The sequence below is a fragment of the Mastigoproctus giganteus genome, chromosome 13 (genome assembly GCF_048544385.1).
Source record: "Mastigoproctus giganteus isolate SK-2022 chromosome 13, ASM4854438v1, whole genome shotgun sequence".
Taxonomy (NCBI): domain Eukaryota; kingdom Metazoa; phylum Arthropoda; class Arachnida; order Uropygi; family Thelyphonidae; genus Mastigoproctus; species Mastigoproctus giganteus.
In genome coordinates, this window is record NC_143587.1 from 28715547 (window position 1) to 28731526 (window position 15980).

Sequence of the window (15980 nt, forward strand, 5' to 3'; positions counted from 1 at the left end):
AGAGTAACTTATCAACTGTGTGGTACTTCACTCAGGGTCGTAGAAAATGAAAAAGACCTAGGGGAAATTGTGCAGGCAGACAATTATCTGAGAGAGCAGGCATGCTGCCAGGACAGCTCATGGGGTTTTGCCAATTATGTACAGAAACTTTTCTAGCAGGGATAAGGAGGTGATTATCCCTTTGTATAAGACCATGGTTAGGTCATATCTTTAGTACTATATACAGGTCTGAAAGCATCACTTTAGGAAGGATGTACATCTGCTGGAATGGGTGCAGAGAAAGGCAAACAGACTGATGAAGGGAACAAAAGAGTGCTCTTACCTAGAAAACCTTCAGGTTCTGCAAATTGCAGCATCTCAAGATTAGGCACATGTGGGAAGATCTGATAGAGGTGCTTAGATCTTCAAATGGATTGAGTAAGCTGAATGTTAATGGCATACTTTGACTTGCTTAGGCAACACATATGAGAGGGCATTAATTCAAGTTGAGAAGAATGGTTGCAGGACATATTGCCTTTAGCCAGCGAGTGGCTGATTGTTGGAATAGGCTTCTATCTGTTGTTGTGGAAGTGGATGGGTTAAATGAATTCAAGGAGGAACTAGACAGTTTCTTGGAGGGTACAGATGGGTGTACTGTGTTTTTTTTTTTTGTTGATATTAGCTTGCTTTCTTGTATCATTTGCCTTTATTGCTTCTACTACTACTACTACTTGGTTTTATTACTGTTTTAAGTCTTCTGATCCTAATGTTTGCTCAAATGATGTCAGTGAAATCGTTTATTCCACCTTAAATGTGTGGAAGTTTGCCTTTAGCCAGTGGGTAGTTGATTGCTGGAACAAACTTCTATCTGTTGTTGTGGAAGTTGATATCTTAAAGAAATTCAAGACAGAACTAGACAAACATTTGGAATGAATGGATCAGTGAAATGGGAATGTTTTTTTTTTTTTGGTTGATGCTATATAAGCCTGCTTTCTTGCATCATGTGCCTATGCTAATGCTAAAAGTCTTCTTTATTTAAATCTTAAGTTTTTCTGTAAATGTTCTAAAGCTGTTCAAAATAAAAACATAGCATATCATAATTGGCTTCTATCCAAATCTCCAGCTTATTTGTTACATACAAGACTTGCAAAAATTGTAAAAAAAGTTATTAATCAGTCTAAACTGGATTTTGAACAAGGTTAAGAATAAGAAACTTCTTGTTCAGATGTCCATTGAATCTTCTGGTCTCTTGCCAAAGGCTAGAGTGTCTGTTTGTTAGTACGTTCACCTCAGTTACGACATGATGATTCTTTTCCATCCACAGCTAAAAATAAAACTGACTTATCATCCTACTTTTCTTCCAACTGATCACCTTGATTATATTTTTTTCACTTTGATTATATTGATCACCTTGTAAAATCACCTCCTACCATACCAAAAATCTCTACTCCATATTTACTGTGGCCTTCCAACAAAGGAATAGCGGAATAATTCTAAAAAATTTTGATGTTCTTATTCCACATGTTTTTGCTTCTGCATGGAAATTTGCTCATATCGAGCCAGTTCCTAAAAAGGAGTAATAAATTCCCCCTTCCATAATTTTTCCATTGCACTTACCTCTACTCTTTACAAGGTAATAGAGAAATCCAACTGCCAATTCTTAAACTGCCTCACCTTCCATCCAATCAGTGATTTCCCGTTTGGATATCATCCTTTATTTAAATCGTACACTGGTGATGTAGTAGTAGAGGGGTGTGATGCAAGAAAGCAAGCTTATGTAGCATCAGCCAAAAAAAAGCCATTTCACACATCCATTCTCTCTAAAAGTTTATTCAGTTCCTCCTTGAGTTTATTTAAGCTATCAACTTTCACAATGACAGATGGAACTTTGTTCTGGCAATCAACTACTCATTGGCTAAAGACAAATTTCTGCACATCTATTCTATAACTGTCTTTCCTTAATTTGAATTTATGCCTTCTCAGGTTCGTAATCTGAGCAAGAGGAAGAATCCCATCAGAATTCAGCCTGCTCAAACCCATTCAAGGCCTTATACACCTCAATCAGATCACCTTGCAGGTGCCTAGTCTCTAGATGCTGAAATTTGCAGAACTTAAGCCTTCCTTGGTAAGACCACCCCTTCATTCCCTTTGCCAATATTTGCTCTTCTCCATACTCGCTCAAGCAACTCTGCATCCTTCCTAAAATGAGCCCTGCAGACCTGTACGCAGCACTCGAAGGCATGGCCTGACCATTGCCTTATACAAAGGGATAATCACCTGCTTTTCCCTAATAGCAAAATTCCTGTATATCATTGACAATACTCCATGACCGGCTCTGGCAGCCATCTGCAATTCTCGGAGAATTTCATATCTGACTGCATGATTACTTCCAGGTCTTTTTCACTTTTACCCATCTTAAGTATAGTACCACACAGTTGGTATGTTTCTCTGGGGTTCCTTCTTCCCATATGCAGTACTTTGCATTTGCCAATGTTAAATTTTAGTTGCCACTTCTCAGCCCAACTTTTCTAGATCCTGTTACAGTAGCACACTGCCATTACTGTCATTAACAACCCTGCGAACCTTTGTATCATCTGCAAACTTAAGCATTAAGTCTGTTATATCTTCATAAATATTATTGATAAATATACAAAACAACAGTGGGCTCAACATCGAACTCTGGGGGACTCCACTAATAACATTAGTCCACAAAGAGCAGTGTCTATTGATTTCCACTCTTTTCTCACACTCAACAACCCTTTTATCCATTGTAGCAACTTGCCCTTAATACCATACTGCTTCAATTTGTACAGTAGTCTTCCATGTGCAGCAGTGTCAAAAGCAGAGCTGCAAACCACCTAAAATTTTGGACTGGTTCATTTCAAAAATTTCTGAAGTGGTTTGGTTTGCAGTCTGGTTCAAAAGGCGATTTTGACCAGTGGTGTGGTTAGGTTCGGTTCAGTCAAGCGTCTGAAATAATTCATATAATTTCTTAATTCATTAATGATAGTAATAATATCACATTACAATAAAATCTTATTTGATATAAAAGTAAATTATATTAATACTATATTTCACAAGTAATAAAACTGGATATTAATCATTTTAAATCTGATTGAAAAAGGAGCAGAAATTACCAAAACATTAACTCTGAATATTAATCTCTTCTCGTATTCAGTACTCATAAACATATATAAGATAATGTTTAATTTGGAAAGAAAATAATTATTCAAACAAAATTTTTAATATAATTTAATAATACTAAGTAAGGCAGATATTTCCAGATAATATAAAAAATCACAATAAAACTTTAAGAACAGAAGAAACAAACATGGATTACAAGCATAATATTAGTTACTCAGGTAATGGACATAAGGAATTAATGTGTCAAAATAATTTTACTTTGAAAATTGATCATGAAATCTTAAAAACAACATAGATTACATAGGTAATTTGAAATTAATTATTTAATTTTAAAAATAAAATATCCTCCATTAACCTTGAGCCTAAACAACTCCTCTTATCAGTCAAAATGATCTTTAATGTCGAAAAGCATCTTTCTATACTTGCTTGTGTGGCAGAAACTGCAAAGATTACTTTGGCTAGCTGATAAAACTCTGTGTGACTAAACTCTTTTGCTTTCCAATATCCTAAGACGCTTGTTTTTATTGGTACCCTTTCAATATCATCAAAATTGTTCAGATGAGCCATTAAGTAGAATTTCTTTGTTTCCACTATGTCTCTTTTTCATTTCTTTTTTAAATAACTTTTCGATGTCATCCATGGTTTCACCCGTTACAGTATTATGTGCAATTTTATCTGAACTTTTCGTTTCAGGATTTTTTTCTGTAGACTAGCTGGCACAAGCTATCATAAATGTTCCTTAGCTTGCTGTTTTTGGATATTATCTAGTATTTGGTACCTGGGATCCAGATACATACAAGCTAAAAAGTCGTGCTTTCCATCAAATTTACTTCTCGTAGCGTGTGAGAGAGGTTACCAAAAAAGATGACAATTCATTTTCAGTTTTTCTAACTTCCATTTTACATTTCATCCATGTGTAGTAAAAACCAGTCATCATGAGCTGCTCTGACTGTAGCACTTCACATGCTACCCTAACAGGTTCCAGAACTTCTATAACATTTTCAATCTTTTGCCACACACTGGCTGACAAATGCAATTCCTTTATGCACACATAAATCGATGCAAAATTGCTTTAGCTCCACAAGACGATATTAACAGTGGAATTCCATCTGATTTCGCAGTCTAGTATTGGTTTCCTACACTTTTCTCTTTTAATGTGTATAAAGATAGAAGGGGTTCGCAACTTTTTCACCACTGCTCATGCTTTAGCCAAGGGAAGTTTTAATTCATCACGTTTCAGAACATCATTAACAGCCAACTGCAGAGAATGCGCAGCACAACGAACAGATACCATAATACCCTGAACAAGTAGATCACGGAAATTTTCTTTACACACATTTGTAACACTAGTCTATAATGTCTCAGATAATGTCTCGATATGGAAGATAATGATACCTTCAGTATCATTATCTTCCATATCGAGTTTTCCAGATTGTTCCTGAGCAAGTAATTTGAATGACCTTATCATATTAGCCCCATTGTTAAAGAATACACTTGCTCTACTTTAATTTCAAATTCTTTCAAGACACTTGAAACTATTTTCCATAAATTACTACTCATAGCCTGATCATTCAATTCTCGCATTGCAAGTGTTTTTGGAACAATCTTGTCACAATCAAAAAATTGTACATTTATTCCCAAAATTGACCTCTCAAATCGAGTTGCAGTATCTATTTTCAAAGAAATTAATGTGCCCTTCAAAACAGCTGTAAGTTCTTTACGCGAATGATTAACTCGTCTACTTATCTCATCTTGAATATTTTGACGATTTATCTGAAGTGTACTGCCAAGTCCCATAACAATTAGATCCAGTAATTTTCAGAATCCCGAGTCTTCAAGCAGAGGAAATGATCTACCATTAACAATCACTAATTCCACACATGCATCTTTAACTATTTCTGCAGATATTTCGATCGATACGGTTTTTCTAACGTGAGATGTAACAAATTTCATAATAGTAGGTACTTATGGAGACTATTTTTTGCTTTCTTTTTTAAAACATCCTCATAATCAGCGACATGCTTTCTTTTTAAATGTCTCAGTAAGTTTTTTGAATTTTTTTCCTTCAAGTCCATTTTACAAACAGTACATTTACTCTTATCCATGTCACTATTATAATGAAATTTTTCGAGGACAGGATGCCCTTTTCTATTGCCATTCATTGTTATCTGAGGGAGATAAATATTTAAAACAGAAATAAATATTTATTTTTAAACTGTTGCAAAAATAATATTTAAGAGACATATGCTAAAAAGTTGTAACAACTCAATAAAGATGAAGTATGCCAAATGTTCCACTCAAAAAGTACGAAAATATGTACATAAAATGAATAAAAATATTATCATTAAATTATTTAGAATAACCTTTATTTCTTAAATATTGTGCAGCACTTAACAGTAAATAAGAGTGCATAATCTTTGATTATCAGTGGGGGCTACATTATCGATCATTTCTGAGCTTATCTGCCACAAAAAAGTGATAAATACATAATTCCTTTGCACCTTCTATTTTTCTCTAAAACTAAAAATCGAATAATAATAAATAAAAAAATTGAATGTTAAAAAATTCAATAATAATAAATAAAAAATTGAATGTTAAAAAATTCAATAATAATAAATAAAAAAAATCGAATAGTCAATTTAAAAAAAAATTGAATAACACACAAGTTTGTGCAAATGCAGCAGATTATTATGCAGCAATTCTAAAAAAAGCTAAAGACGGCATCGTTTTAGTTATATCTCATATTGTGAATACCTTCACAATGAGTTGCCATGATAATATTGCACTACTTTGAATAAGTAACACTTCTGTAGTAGAGAAGACTGCTGTTACTTATTATCAGTGGGCATCACCACCCAGATGGCACCGTTTCAAGTCTTGTTTGTATATGTAGGATAATAACTCTACTATCCACTTGTCCCTATTAAACTTAGAAAATCAAACAAGTAGAGGAAAAGTAATAGTAGGAATGGAAGAGGAAAAGAAACAGTATAGAAGAATGATAGGGACAGTAACTCCTTCAGCTCACACCACTTAAAAAAACTCAAACTCCTCATATAGGCAACACTTCCCCAGTAGAGAAGACTTGTTACCTATTCTTGGAAACTCCAGGCACCTCTAGTGACCGTTTTAGGGCTATTTGGCCCTCTTTTGCATTACCAGGGTACCTACCCTGGTAATGCGGTTATGACAAAACAGCAATGAAGTATAACTCCACAATATGAGACATGCCTAATGGTGTATAAAGTGAATTAGACTGAAGCACTTTTAGGGTTTAAGCCTCAGACTGCAAAAGAATTTGACAACATACAAGTTTTTTGCAAAAGCAGCATATCAGTATGCACCAAACTCTAAAAATATAGTTAAAAAAACTGCATAATTTTAATTATATCTCATATTGAGAAAATTAGAAAAAATTGAATATTAAATAAAATTAAATATTAAAAATAATAAATAAAAATACTGCAGAGAAGTTTTCCATTTATGCACATAGTTATTAGAACTATATTAATATTAAGCATGCTTAGATATACTGAAGATTCTCTCTAAAAACTCAAACTCCTCGAATAGGCAACACTTCCCCAATAGAGAAGACTGTTGTTACCTATTCTTCGAAACTCTGGGTTTCTCATGAGTTTCTCATCATTAGAATTCAAAATATCCAAAATAAAATAAAAATTCATCTGTTACAAATGAGAATTTTCAGGAGTTATTATAATTTAATTAATAAGTAAAGGTTACAATAAAATAATACTTTTTATGAAAGGAAAGACCACAAAATTAAGAATGACCAAAAATTATATTCTCTAGATGTGACATCTTTGAACTAATGTAAATGTGCCATATGTGTTAGATATTATTTGGGATCTACTTAATGATAGTAATATCAAGATTAATAATACCAGACTCCCCAAAGAAAAAATTTTTGATCTTATTAAGTTATTAGTTTCCACCAATTATATTTTATTCCAAGATAAAATATACAGACAGATTTTTGGCTTACCTATGGGCCTTAGCATTAGTGGACTCATTGCAGAACTGTACTTGGATAAAATAGAGAATATTTATTTGAATCCAAGTAGTCCAGAAATCTCATATTATGGTGGCTATCTAGACGACATACTCATTATAACCAATCAGATCACTGTAAATTCTGTTTTACAAGTATTAAACAACATTCATACTAGACCGAATTTCACTTTAGAAACAGAGAAGGATGATACGTTATCTATTAACTTAATTTTACATTACAAAGGGAGGGGGATAAATTAAATTTTAGTATTTATAGAAAGTCTACTAACATGGGTATGTTATTACATTACAAGAGTTATCACCCATACACTTACAAAAAAATGGTCATGTTAAACCAGTTTTTAAATGCTTTTAAATATTCCACCCCACAGAGTGGATTACAGGATGAGATCAATGAATTAACAAAGAGATTCTTTAATAGAAGCTATTCAATCACCTCCATTAGCAAAATTAAACTGATCTCCCAAGAAAAGATAAAAAAATAATTATCAGAAAACAAATATAGAAAAAAAGCATTTTATTACATTTCTATATGTAGAATATTGGTACAACAAAATGAATGACTTGTGTAAAGGCACAGATATGAAAATAATAGCTAAACCTATAAATAAATTGCACATATTATTAAGAAAACGTTCAAAAACTCTTCCTTACAACAAACGCATGATTTGGTTTATAGCATTTCTTGCAAAGAATGCGACTTGTCTTATATAGGTTCTACGTGGGGGTGTTGGATTTTCACGTTAAACAACACAAGGCTTCAGTTCGAGCATCAAGAGCAAATGCTTCCCAATTAGCATTTCATGCTGTGAATGAAGGTCACATGTTTCTCTTTAATGAAGCAAAAATAATCAATATTCAACAACTGCTTATCACTGAAATGCTTGAAATAAAATTATGTAAAAACTCATTCAACATTCGTAGACCTTTTTTAATATCGGATGATTGGTCCTATGAATACATGTGCAATGAGGATTAAATTTCTTTTTAAATAAAGACAGCAGCACAGTTTTTAGATCATTCCATCCTGTGAACACGTATGAACGAAAGGTTCTCATCCAACTTAAGGGGGAAGAAATATGTCTTCACGTATTTGTTAATTGTTTTATACTATTCGAAATTTTGACATGATGTTTTCCTATGCCGATAGCTGCGTCGCAGTTGATGGTTTTGGTGTCGGGTTTGGGGCCCCGATGGTGATCCCGAGGTGTTAATTTGTGTTCATGCTGACGGTATGGAACACATTAAGATAAGTTTAATTTTTTAATTTTTTTAATTTTATAATTTATTTATTTCATGTGATGGACTAGGAGAGTTGGATAAGAAGCCTTCCTATAAAGAAATCAAGGTAATCCCTGTATAATTTACTAATAAAATAATACATGTACACTTACCGAAGACGCTTCTTTTGGGAATCCTTCCTCCAAGATATTCACGCGTAACCTAATATCGCAGCTGAAGTGCACTATGTCAGAGCAGAAACAGGAATGATGAACCCTCAGAACAAAACCTGAGAAACTAAACATGCTAATCTTTTCAAAGAAAAATGCTAATGAGTGATTCTTAGTAGTATGCCCTTTCACTTCCTTATCACTGATTTGATTGGTGTTCTGTTGCATCGAGAGCATCCCTTCCCATGTCCCCCATTGCACAGCTTCTATTCAAATAGCCGAGCAGGGACCCTTGTAGCCCACAGGGGTCCCTCTGTGACTCATTTATTGGTCAAAGCGAAAAAACTCTTTCCCTACCCCTGAGATGGGCTGCTAATCTGATGCGGTGCTTTTCACTTCTTAGTAACCATTCTAGAAGCCTAGCCATGAACAGTGGAAAAAAGAAAGAGGAAGGAGTATGTTTCCTACTCACTGGATTTCCCTCTGAAAGTTTTCCAGATTTTTGTTGACTTGTAGGCCATAGTCTATGTTTGAACCAAAAACTGAACCACTTTTCCAAAAAATTTTGGTTTGGTTCCCAGTTCAGAAAAAAAAACCTGTTCAGTGTTTCGGTTTGGTTCAGAAAAATTGTTTCGGTTTGGTTCAGAAAAATTGTTGTGGTTCGGTTCAGTTTGCAGCTCTGATCAAAAGCTTTCCTGAAATCCAAGTATATGATATCAAAAATTATTTTTTGCATCAAGTTCCTTTGTAACCATATCATAGTATCCAATCAAATTTGTCAGACAAGACTTTCCCTTACCAAACCATGCTGTCTGAATTATTACTGTAGTGTTGTCTAGATGATCCTGCAATGCTTCTTTAACCAGTGACTCCATTATTTTCCTCGGAACAGAAAAGTAACTGGTTTGCAATTACTCATGTCACCTTTAGATCTGCCTTTGTGAATTGGGGATACATTTGCACATCACCTGTCTGTGGTGACTTCCCCTGAGTCCAGAGATGCTCTCATAATTATGGCTAAGGGTTTTCTTACTTCCTTTGCCACTTCCTTTAATATAACTGGATAGATCCCATGCACCCCCAGGTGCCTTTCTTATGTTTAACTTCAACAATTTTTCCTCCACTTTACTTGTAGAGAAAGTCATATCTTGGCTTATGTAACTTGCTTTTGGGGAATTGCTACTACTTGTATGGTGTCTATTAAATGCTAAGCAAATAACATTTTGTAATTGGTAATAAATCAGAATGAAAACAGAATATTCTATCACTATATAGATAAAATTGATGAGGAAAGGCATGTAGATAGGATAACCAGACTTCTGGCAAAAGGTCTAGTCCTCCCTTTTTCCCATCATGGCATCTCTGGCGGGCATTTTAAATGAGTTTGATATTTTCTGGCATTTCACTCCCTCCTTCAAAGTATAACTTGTAATCTTCCTTTGTAGTATCACTTTCTTAATGAACATGTCTGTGTTCATTGATGGAGATGTATTTATATACTAATTGAATACTAAAATATTTTTTATACAAAAATATCTTAAGGGCCAAGAACTGAACTGCTTTTTTTTGTACACCCTTAACCTTGCTGTTTCTGGATTTGGATTTTATGGCACCACTAACACTTTTGTTGTATCAAGTGGTGTAATATTTTTTTGGGCTCTTATCCTCTTGAGATAATAACATGTTATCTTTTATATCATATTTCAACTCAGATGTCAAAATGCCTAGGCTGATCCAGGATCCTAACTCAACTTAAAAAACATGTCTAGACCACATTTTACTCATTTCTTTGAGAATGAAGATTTGCTGAATAAAACTTCAAAAAATTATGAACACAGATGAAAGTACATTTTAATCTTTTTCTGATTACAGAAATGCAATTGAGGATATTGGTTAATGTAAAAGAACATATGAAGTTAACTTTGTGTGGTTTTTAATTATTTTTAATTTGAATTTTAAGTCCTTTTCTTTTCTTCTGTTGATGAAAAAGGACAACAAATTAAGATGGAGGACTTACTATTCTTCTGATGTCCTCTTATATCATTGATGTTTGATAACCCTATATATGAATAAATTTTGTAATTTACAAGGTAATAATGTTTTTTTTCCTTTATCTTTCAAGTATGACCTCCATATCCTGAGAGATTCATCAGTTAAATTACAGTGTTATTGTTTTTGGAATGGTGTAGTTACTTATTTGTTTCTTATTTTTTCCTTTATTTTTATTTTCTGCAAACCCATATTCATATGCATTAGTAGTAGTACTAGTAATGGCAAATGATGCAAGGAAGCAAGCTTATACAGCATCAGCCAATATATATATATATAAAAAAAAACCTCACAGTTCATCAATCTGTACCCTCCAAGAATTTGTCTAGTTCTCACTTCAATTTATTCAACCCATCCACTTCCACAACAACAGATGGAAGCCTGTTCCAGCAATCAACCACCCACTGGATGAATGCCAGTGGGTGGTTGATTGCTGCACATCTATCCTGAAACCATCCTTCCTCAACTTGAATTTATGTCCCTTCATGTGGTGTAGTCTCAGCAAGTGGAGGAATACCATTAACATTCAGCTTATTCAATCCATTCAAGGCTTTAAACACTTCAATCAGATCTCCTGAAAGGTGCCTAGTTTTTGAAGCTGCAATTTGCAGAATTGAAACCTTTCTAGGTAATAGCATTCTTTTGTTTCTTTTACCAATCTGGTTACTTTTTCTGCTCCTGTTCCAACAGATCTACATTCTTGACAAAGTGAGGCCTTTAGACCTATATACAGTACTCAACATATGGCCTAATCATGGCCTTACCTTATGCAAAGGGATAATCACCTCCTTATCCCTGCTAGTAGAGTTTCTATACATCATTGACAAAATGCCATGAGCTGTTCTGGTAGTACATCTGCAGAGCATATCATGTCTTACTGCACAATTACTCACAGGCCTTCTTCATTCTCCACTATCTGAGTGTAGTAGCACACAGTTATAAGTTACTCTGGGGTTACTGCTACCTTATGTGCAGTACTTTGCATTTGTCAATGTTAAACTTCAACTGCCATTTCTCAGCCCACTAACCCATATTTCCTAGATCTTGTTGCATTAGTTCACCCTAATAACTGTTATTAACGACCATATGCCAACCTTTGCATCTGCAAACTTAGACATTAAGCCTGATATAACTTCATCAGTAGCAATGATAAATATTGAAAACAACAATGGACCCAGCATTGACCTCTGGGGATATCCACTAATAACATTAGTGGTGATCAGTGCCCATTGATACCCACTCTCTGTCTTCTTCCACTTAACAATCCCTTAATGAATAGTGGTAACTTGTCCTTAATGCCACATTGCTCTGGTTTGTATAGCAGTCTTATGTTCAACAGTATCAAAAGCCTTTTTCTGAAATCCAAGTATATGATGTCAAAATTATTTTTTGCATCCAGTTCCTTGGTCACTTCATCATAGTAACCTATCAGATTGGTTAGACAAGACTGTCCCTTAACAAATCTATGCTGTATAATTGCAGGCCTGTCCAGATGGTCCTGCATTACTAGTGATTCCATTATTTTTCCCCAGAACAGGCTTTAAGCTAACAAGTCTATAATTATTCTATGTTGCCTTTTGATCCCCTTTATGAATTTGGGATATATTTGCACATCTCCAGTCTGTAACTACCTCCCATGAATCCTAGGATGCTCTCATAATTATGGCTAAGGGTTTTCTTACCTTCTTTGCTACCTCTTGTATAATTGGATAGATTCTATCTGCCCCAGGTGCCTTTTTTATGTCCATCCTCAAATTTCTCCTCCAATTTCCTTTCAGTTATCCCAAAGTCATTTAGCTCCTTGTTAGAGTTTGGTAAACTTCTGGCATCCTCTTCCCTAAAGAATTCCTCAAGGTGAATGTGGATGCAAATTACCTATTCAATTTGCCCACAACACGAGCAGGGTCATCAACAGTTAACCCATAGACATCAAGAGGCCCAATTTGATTCAGTCCCTTCCTTCTACTGTCAATATAAGCATAGAAGTTTTTACAGCTTTTCTTGGCATTCTTTGCCTGAAACTTTGCCTTAGCTGCCTAACCTCCTTTTTGACTTGATTACAGACTAATTTATATCTACCATAGGCTTCTGCATCCCTTGATAATTTTTATGCATTCCATGCACTTTTCTTCTCTGCCACATATCTCAGTGGTTCATCTGACATCCATTTAGGTAAAAGCCTTGAACAATATTTCTTTGTTGGTATGAAAAGCGTAGTAGCTGCTTTGTTTACTTCCATGAATAGTTCCCATTTTGAATTTGCTGTTGGAAAAATCATCAGTTGGTCCCACTGCACACAATTTAAACTGTCTGAGATCTCTGTAAGCATCATTAAAAAAACAAAAGCCTTTCCCTTTACCCTTAACAGTAGTTATGTCTTTAATTAAATTCCACATTAGTACACTGTGATTGCTGCCTCCTAGTTGGTCTTTTACCTACAGATTCTTAATGCATGAAGAATCACTGCTGCCAGCGAGATCAACAGTATTGCTTCCTCATGTTGCCTCTCTAACGTGCCAATGTAGAAAAGTCATCCAAGATGCTTAGAAAATTTTGCTAGTGTGTGAGCGACCAGCCAGGAAATTCCAGTCAACATCTGGAAATTAAAATTGCCCATTAGAGACCATTCTGATTTGCTGGCTCACTCTGTTTCCTTGTACAACTGTTTGGTATACCCATCACAGTCATTAGGCCTATTCACACACTTCTACTCTCAATTTTGTTTTCTCAGTGCTTATATCACACTACATTATTGTGTATTCTCTTTAATTCAGCATTATATTTTTACTTTAGCAACAGACTACAGATCGAGGGGCAGGAGATAAAGAAAAGAAGAGGAAAGAGAGTATTGTTGATTTAGCTAGATATTTAGATAAGCCTATAAGAGTAAAATTTCAAGGTGGAAGAGAAGGTAAGTATTTGGTTTCTGAGATTCATGTTAAAATAATTTATTAAGATTTCCTTTTTACTAGCTTAAGTATGAAATTTGATCAAAATACTTTATGTAGTAGCCCTATCTCCTTTGACTATAGAGAAACCATAGTTGTGAAGTTTTTAGAAGTGAACAGAGTGACATATTTCTAATATATTTTTTAAAAAAGGTGGGACTTTATTCAGACTTGAAAATGTTCAGTCACTCAAAAGTTCAAAAATATGCAAGCATTTGAATTACAGTGAATGTATTAGATACATTGGGGGAGTGTGCATGTAGATTGCAATTGAGGCAATGTATTCACATGAATTCCAATATGTATCTGCGCCGGCCATAAGTATGTTCAACTGGTTCTGTCGAACAGGGCCCCATGCAAAAATGGTTTAAATAATAATATCATCTGTGTCTTTTCCACATTTCTATCAATGAGCCTAACGCCATCTAAACGTCTGGTTACCCACAGTATCATCACTCCAAGAGCATTTGCGCAAGTCAACTTGAAAATTACTCTGAGTGTATACTTCATTCTCTGTGTGTATGTTTCGTTTGATATCGAACATTTAAAATAGTTTCTGTAGACCAAAGAAAAGTTCCATATAATGAAAGGATCATGAGAGGCTTAATTGGAAACACATTGTTCGCACCTCTGGCCTTCAGGCGATCGAGGCAATTAGTGCTGCTGCTTAGCATGAATTAAGAATCAAAGGGATTACCATTCTGCAACTTAATGGTATTGATAAAACTTATCCAACTGCCTGTCCCACATACCCAGAAGTAGCCCTGGTCATCTGATTGGTTAACGCTTACTAGTATTCAACACGGCAGGCAAATAATTCATTTTAAATAAATACGGTACATGAAATTGCAGACAAGGTCATTTCCTTATTATCTGGATCTGTGTTTCATATTTATATTTCACATTTACAAAATAGTTTGTTTTATACCATATATTTCAGATTTTTCTTAATATTTTTAATAATTTTAATAATTTTAGTAAATAATTTAGTAAATAATTTTTATAATGAAAAATATAACAATGTGAAACTTATTTGTTAACATATGCTTATAGCTTCAATTCTCTGTACGGTTTTAATATTTTAACATTGCTTATAAAATATCACGAAACTTACCTCCTAATCCATATGGTTAAAATATGAAGAAATTAAAACAGGAAAATTTTTTTTCCATTTTAATTTTTTTTCTCCGTAGGGAAAAAGTGCACTCTTTTACTGTGATTTAGAATTTAAAGTTTATTTCCAGAATTTCAGAATGATTTGTTATTTTTATTTGTTGCTTCATTATATGCACACCCGATTTGAGCCTCAAAACAGAAAAACCAGAGTGCAAACTACTCTGGTTAAAAAGGACATTGTTTTATTAGGAGACTCCATTGTCAGGGAAACAGGGATTATTTTTTGTAATAAAGATAGTGGAGCAGAACCAGGGTATGTCTGCCGGGAGCAACTATTGATGATGTCACCAACAGACTGTCAGATTTTAAAGGGGGGTAAAGAAAATATTATTATTCATGTGGGGACAAATGATATTAAACGTACACGATCTGACGATTTGTCGAAAAATACAGGACCATGCTGAGGAAATGTCGCGAGCTAGGCCATAATATCTATGTGTCGTGCAATTCTGCCCAGACAAGATAGGAGGGATTATTGTTAAGAGCCTTGTGGATTAACTCAAGACTTGAAGGAATCTGCAAGACTTTAGGGGGTAATTTTCTATCAGCATGGCCCACACTTGTAGTTAGAGGAATTTGTTTTGTAGAGACGGGATACACTTAATCAAAGGGGGTGCAAAAGTTTTTGCCAGTATTATTGAGGATACCTTAATGGGTCAGGAATCTGCTAGTTAGGGGGATGTGAGTAATACTGACTCGCGTTTAGCTGATATATTGGTCAATGTAACTCTTGCACAACCTTAAGAGTTCTATCTGTTACCCCAACTGGACGTATTATCTAGATGTTCGGGGGGCAAAGACGTTTCACGTGAGCGGTAGCTAATATCAGGGAAGAGAGCCTAAATAACTTCAAGGGTTGTGTTAGGGTTGTTAATAACTAGGAACAGTAAATCTTATTGTTCTATCTGTTCGTTTAAAGTTGTATCAATAATATGAGCGATAGCGAACTGCTGGTTAAACAAGTATCGCAGACTTAATAGGGATTAAGGAGACGTGGTGCAACACGGTAATTGGGGGATGATGAGTGTCATTCGGAGTTGGTATGAATGAGTTTTTGAGTAGTTATTTGAGATGGAGGTAGTGGGTATTGTTATTAAGATGCAGCTTGAGGTACGATTAGCTGTTCAGGATTGAGTTCATTGTCAAGTGTATTGAGTAGTATGTTGTAGAGCTTGGTTGAGGTATATGGTGTGGAGTAATAGTATGAATGAGTGATGATAAGTTCTTAAAAAGAGGGTGTATTGAGAATGGAGTGTTGACA

General features: G+C 34.6%; 1 protein-coding gene across 1 annotated transcript in view; it reads left to right on the forward strand.

The window, feature by feature from the left end:
• LSm7 (U6 snRNA-associated Sm-like protein LSm7) overlaps positions 1–15980 on the forward strand; it is a 32304-nt gene that overhangs the window by 6307 nt on the left and 10017 nt on the right. The window contains exon 2 of the mRNA XM_090387582.1: positions 13389–13506. Within this exon, the coding sequence (XP_090243708.1) occupies positions 13389–13506 (118 nt within the window). The remainder of the gene's footprint in view (positions 1–13388; positions 13507–15980) is intronic.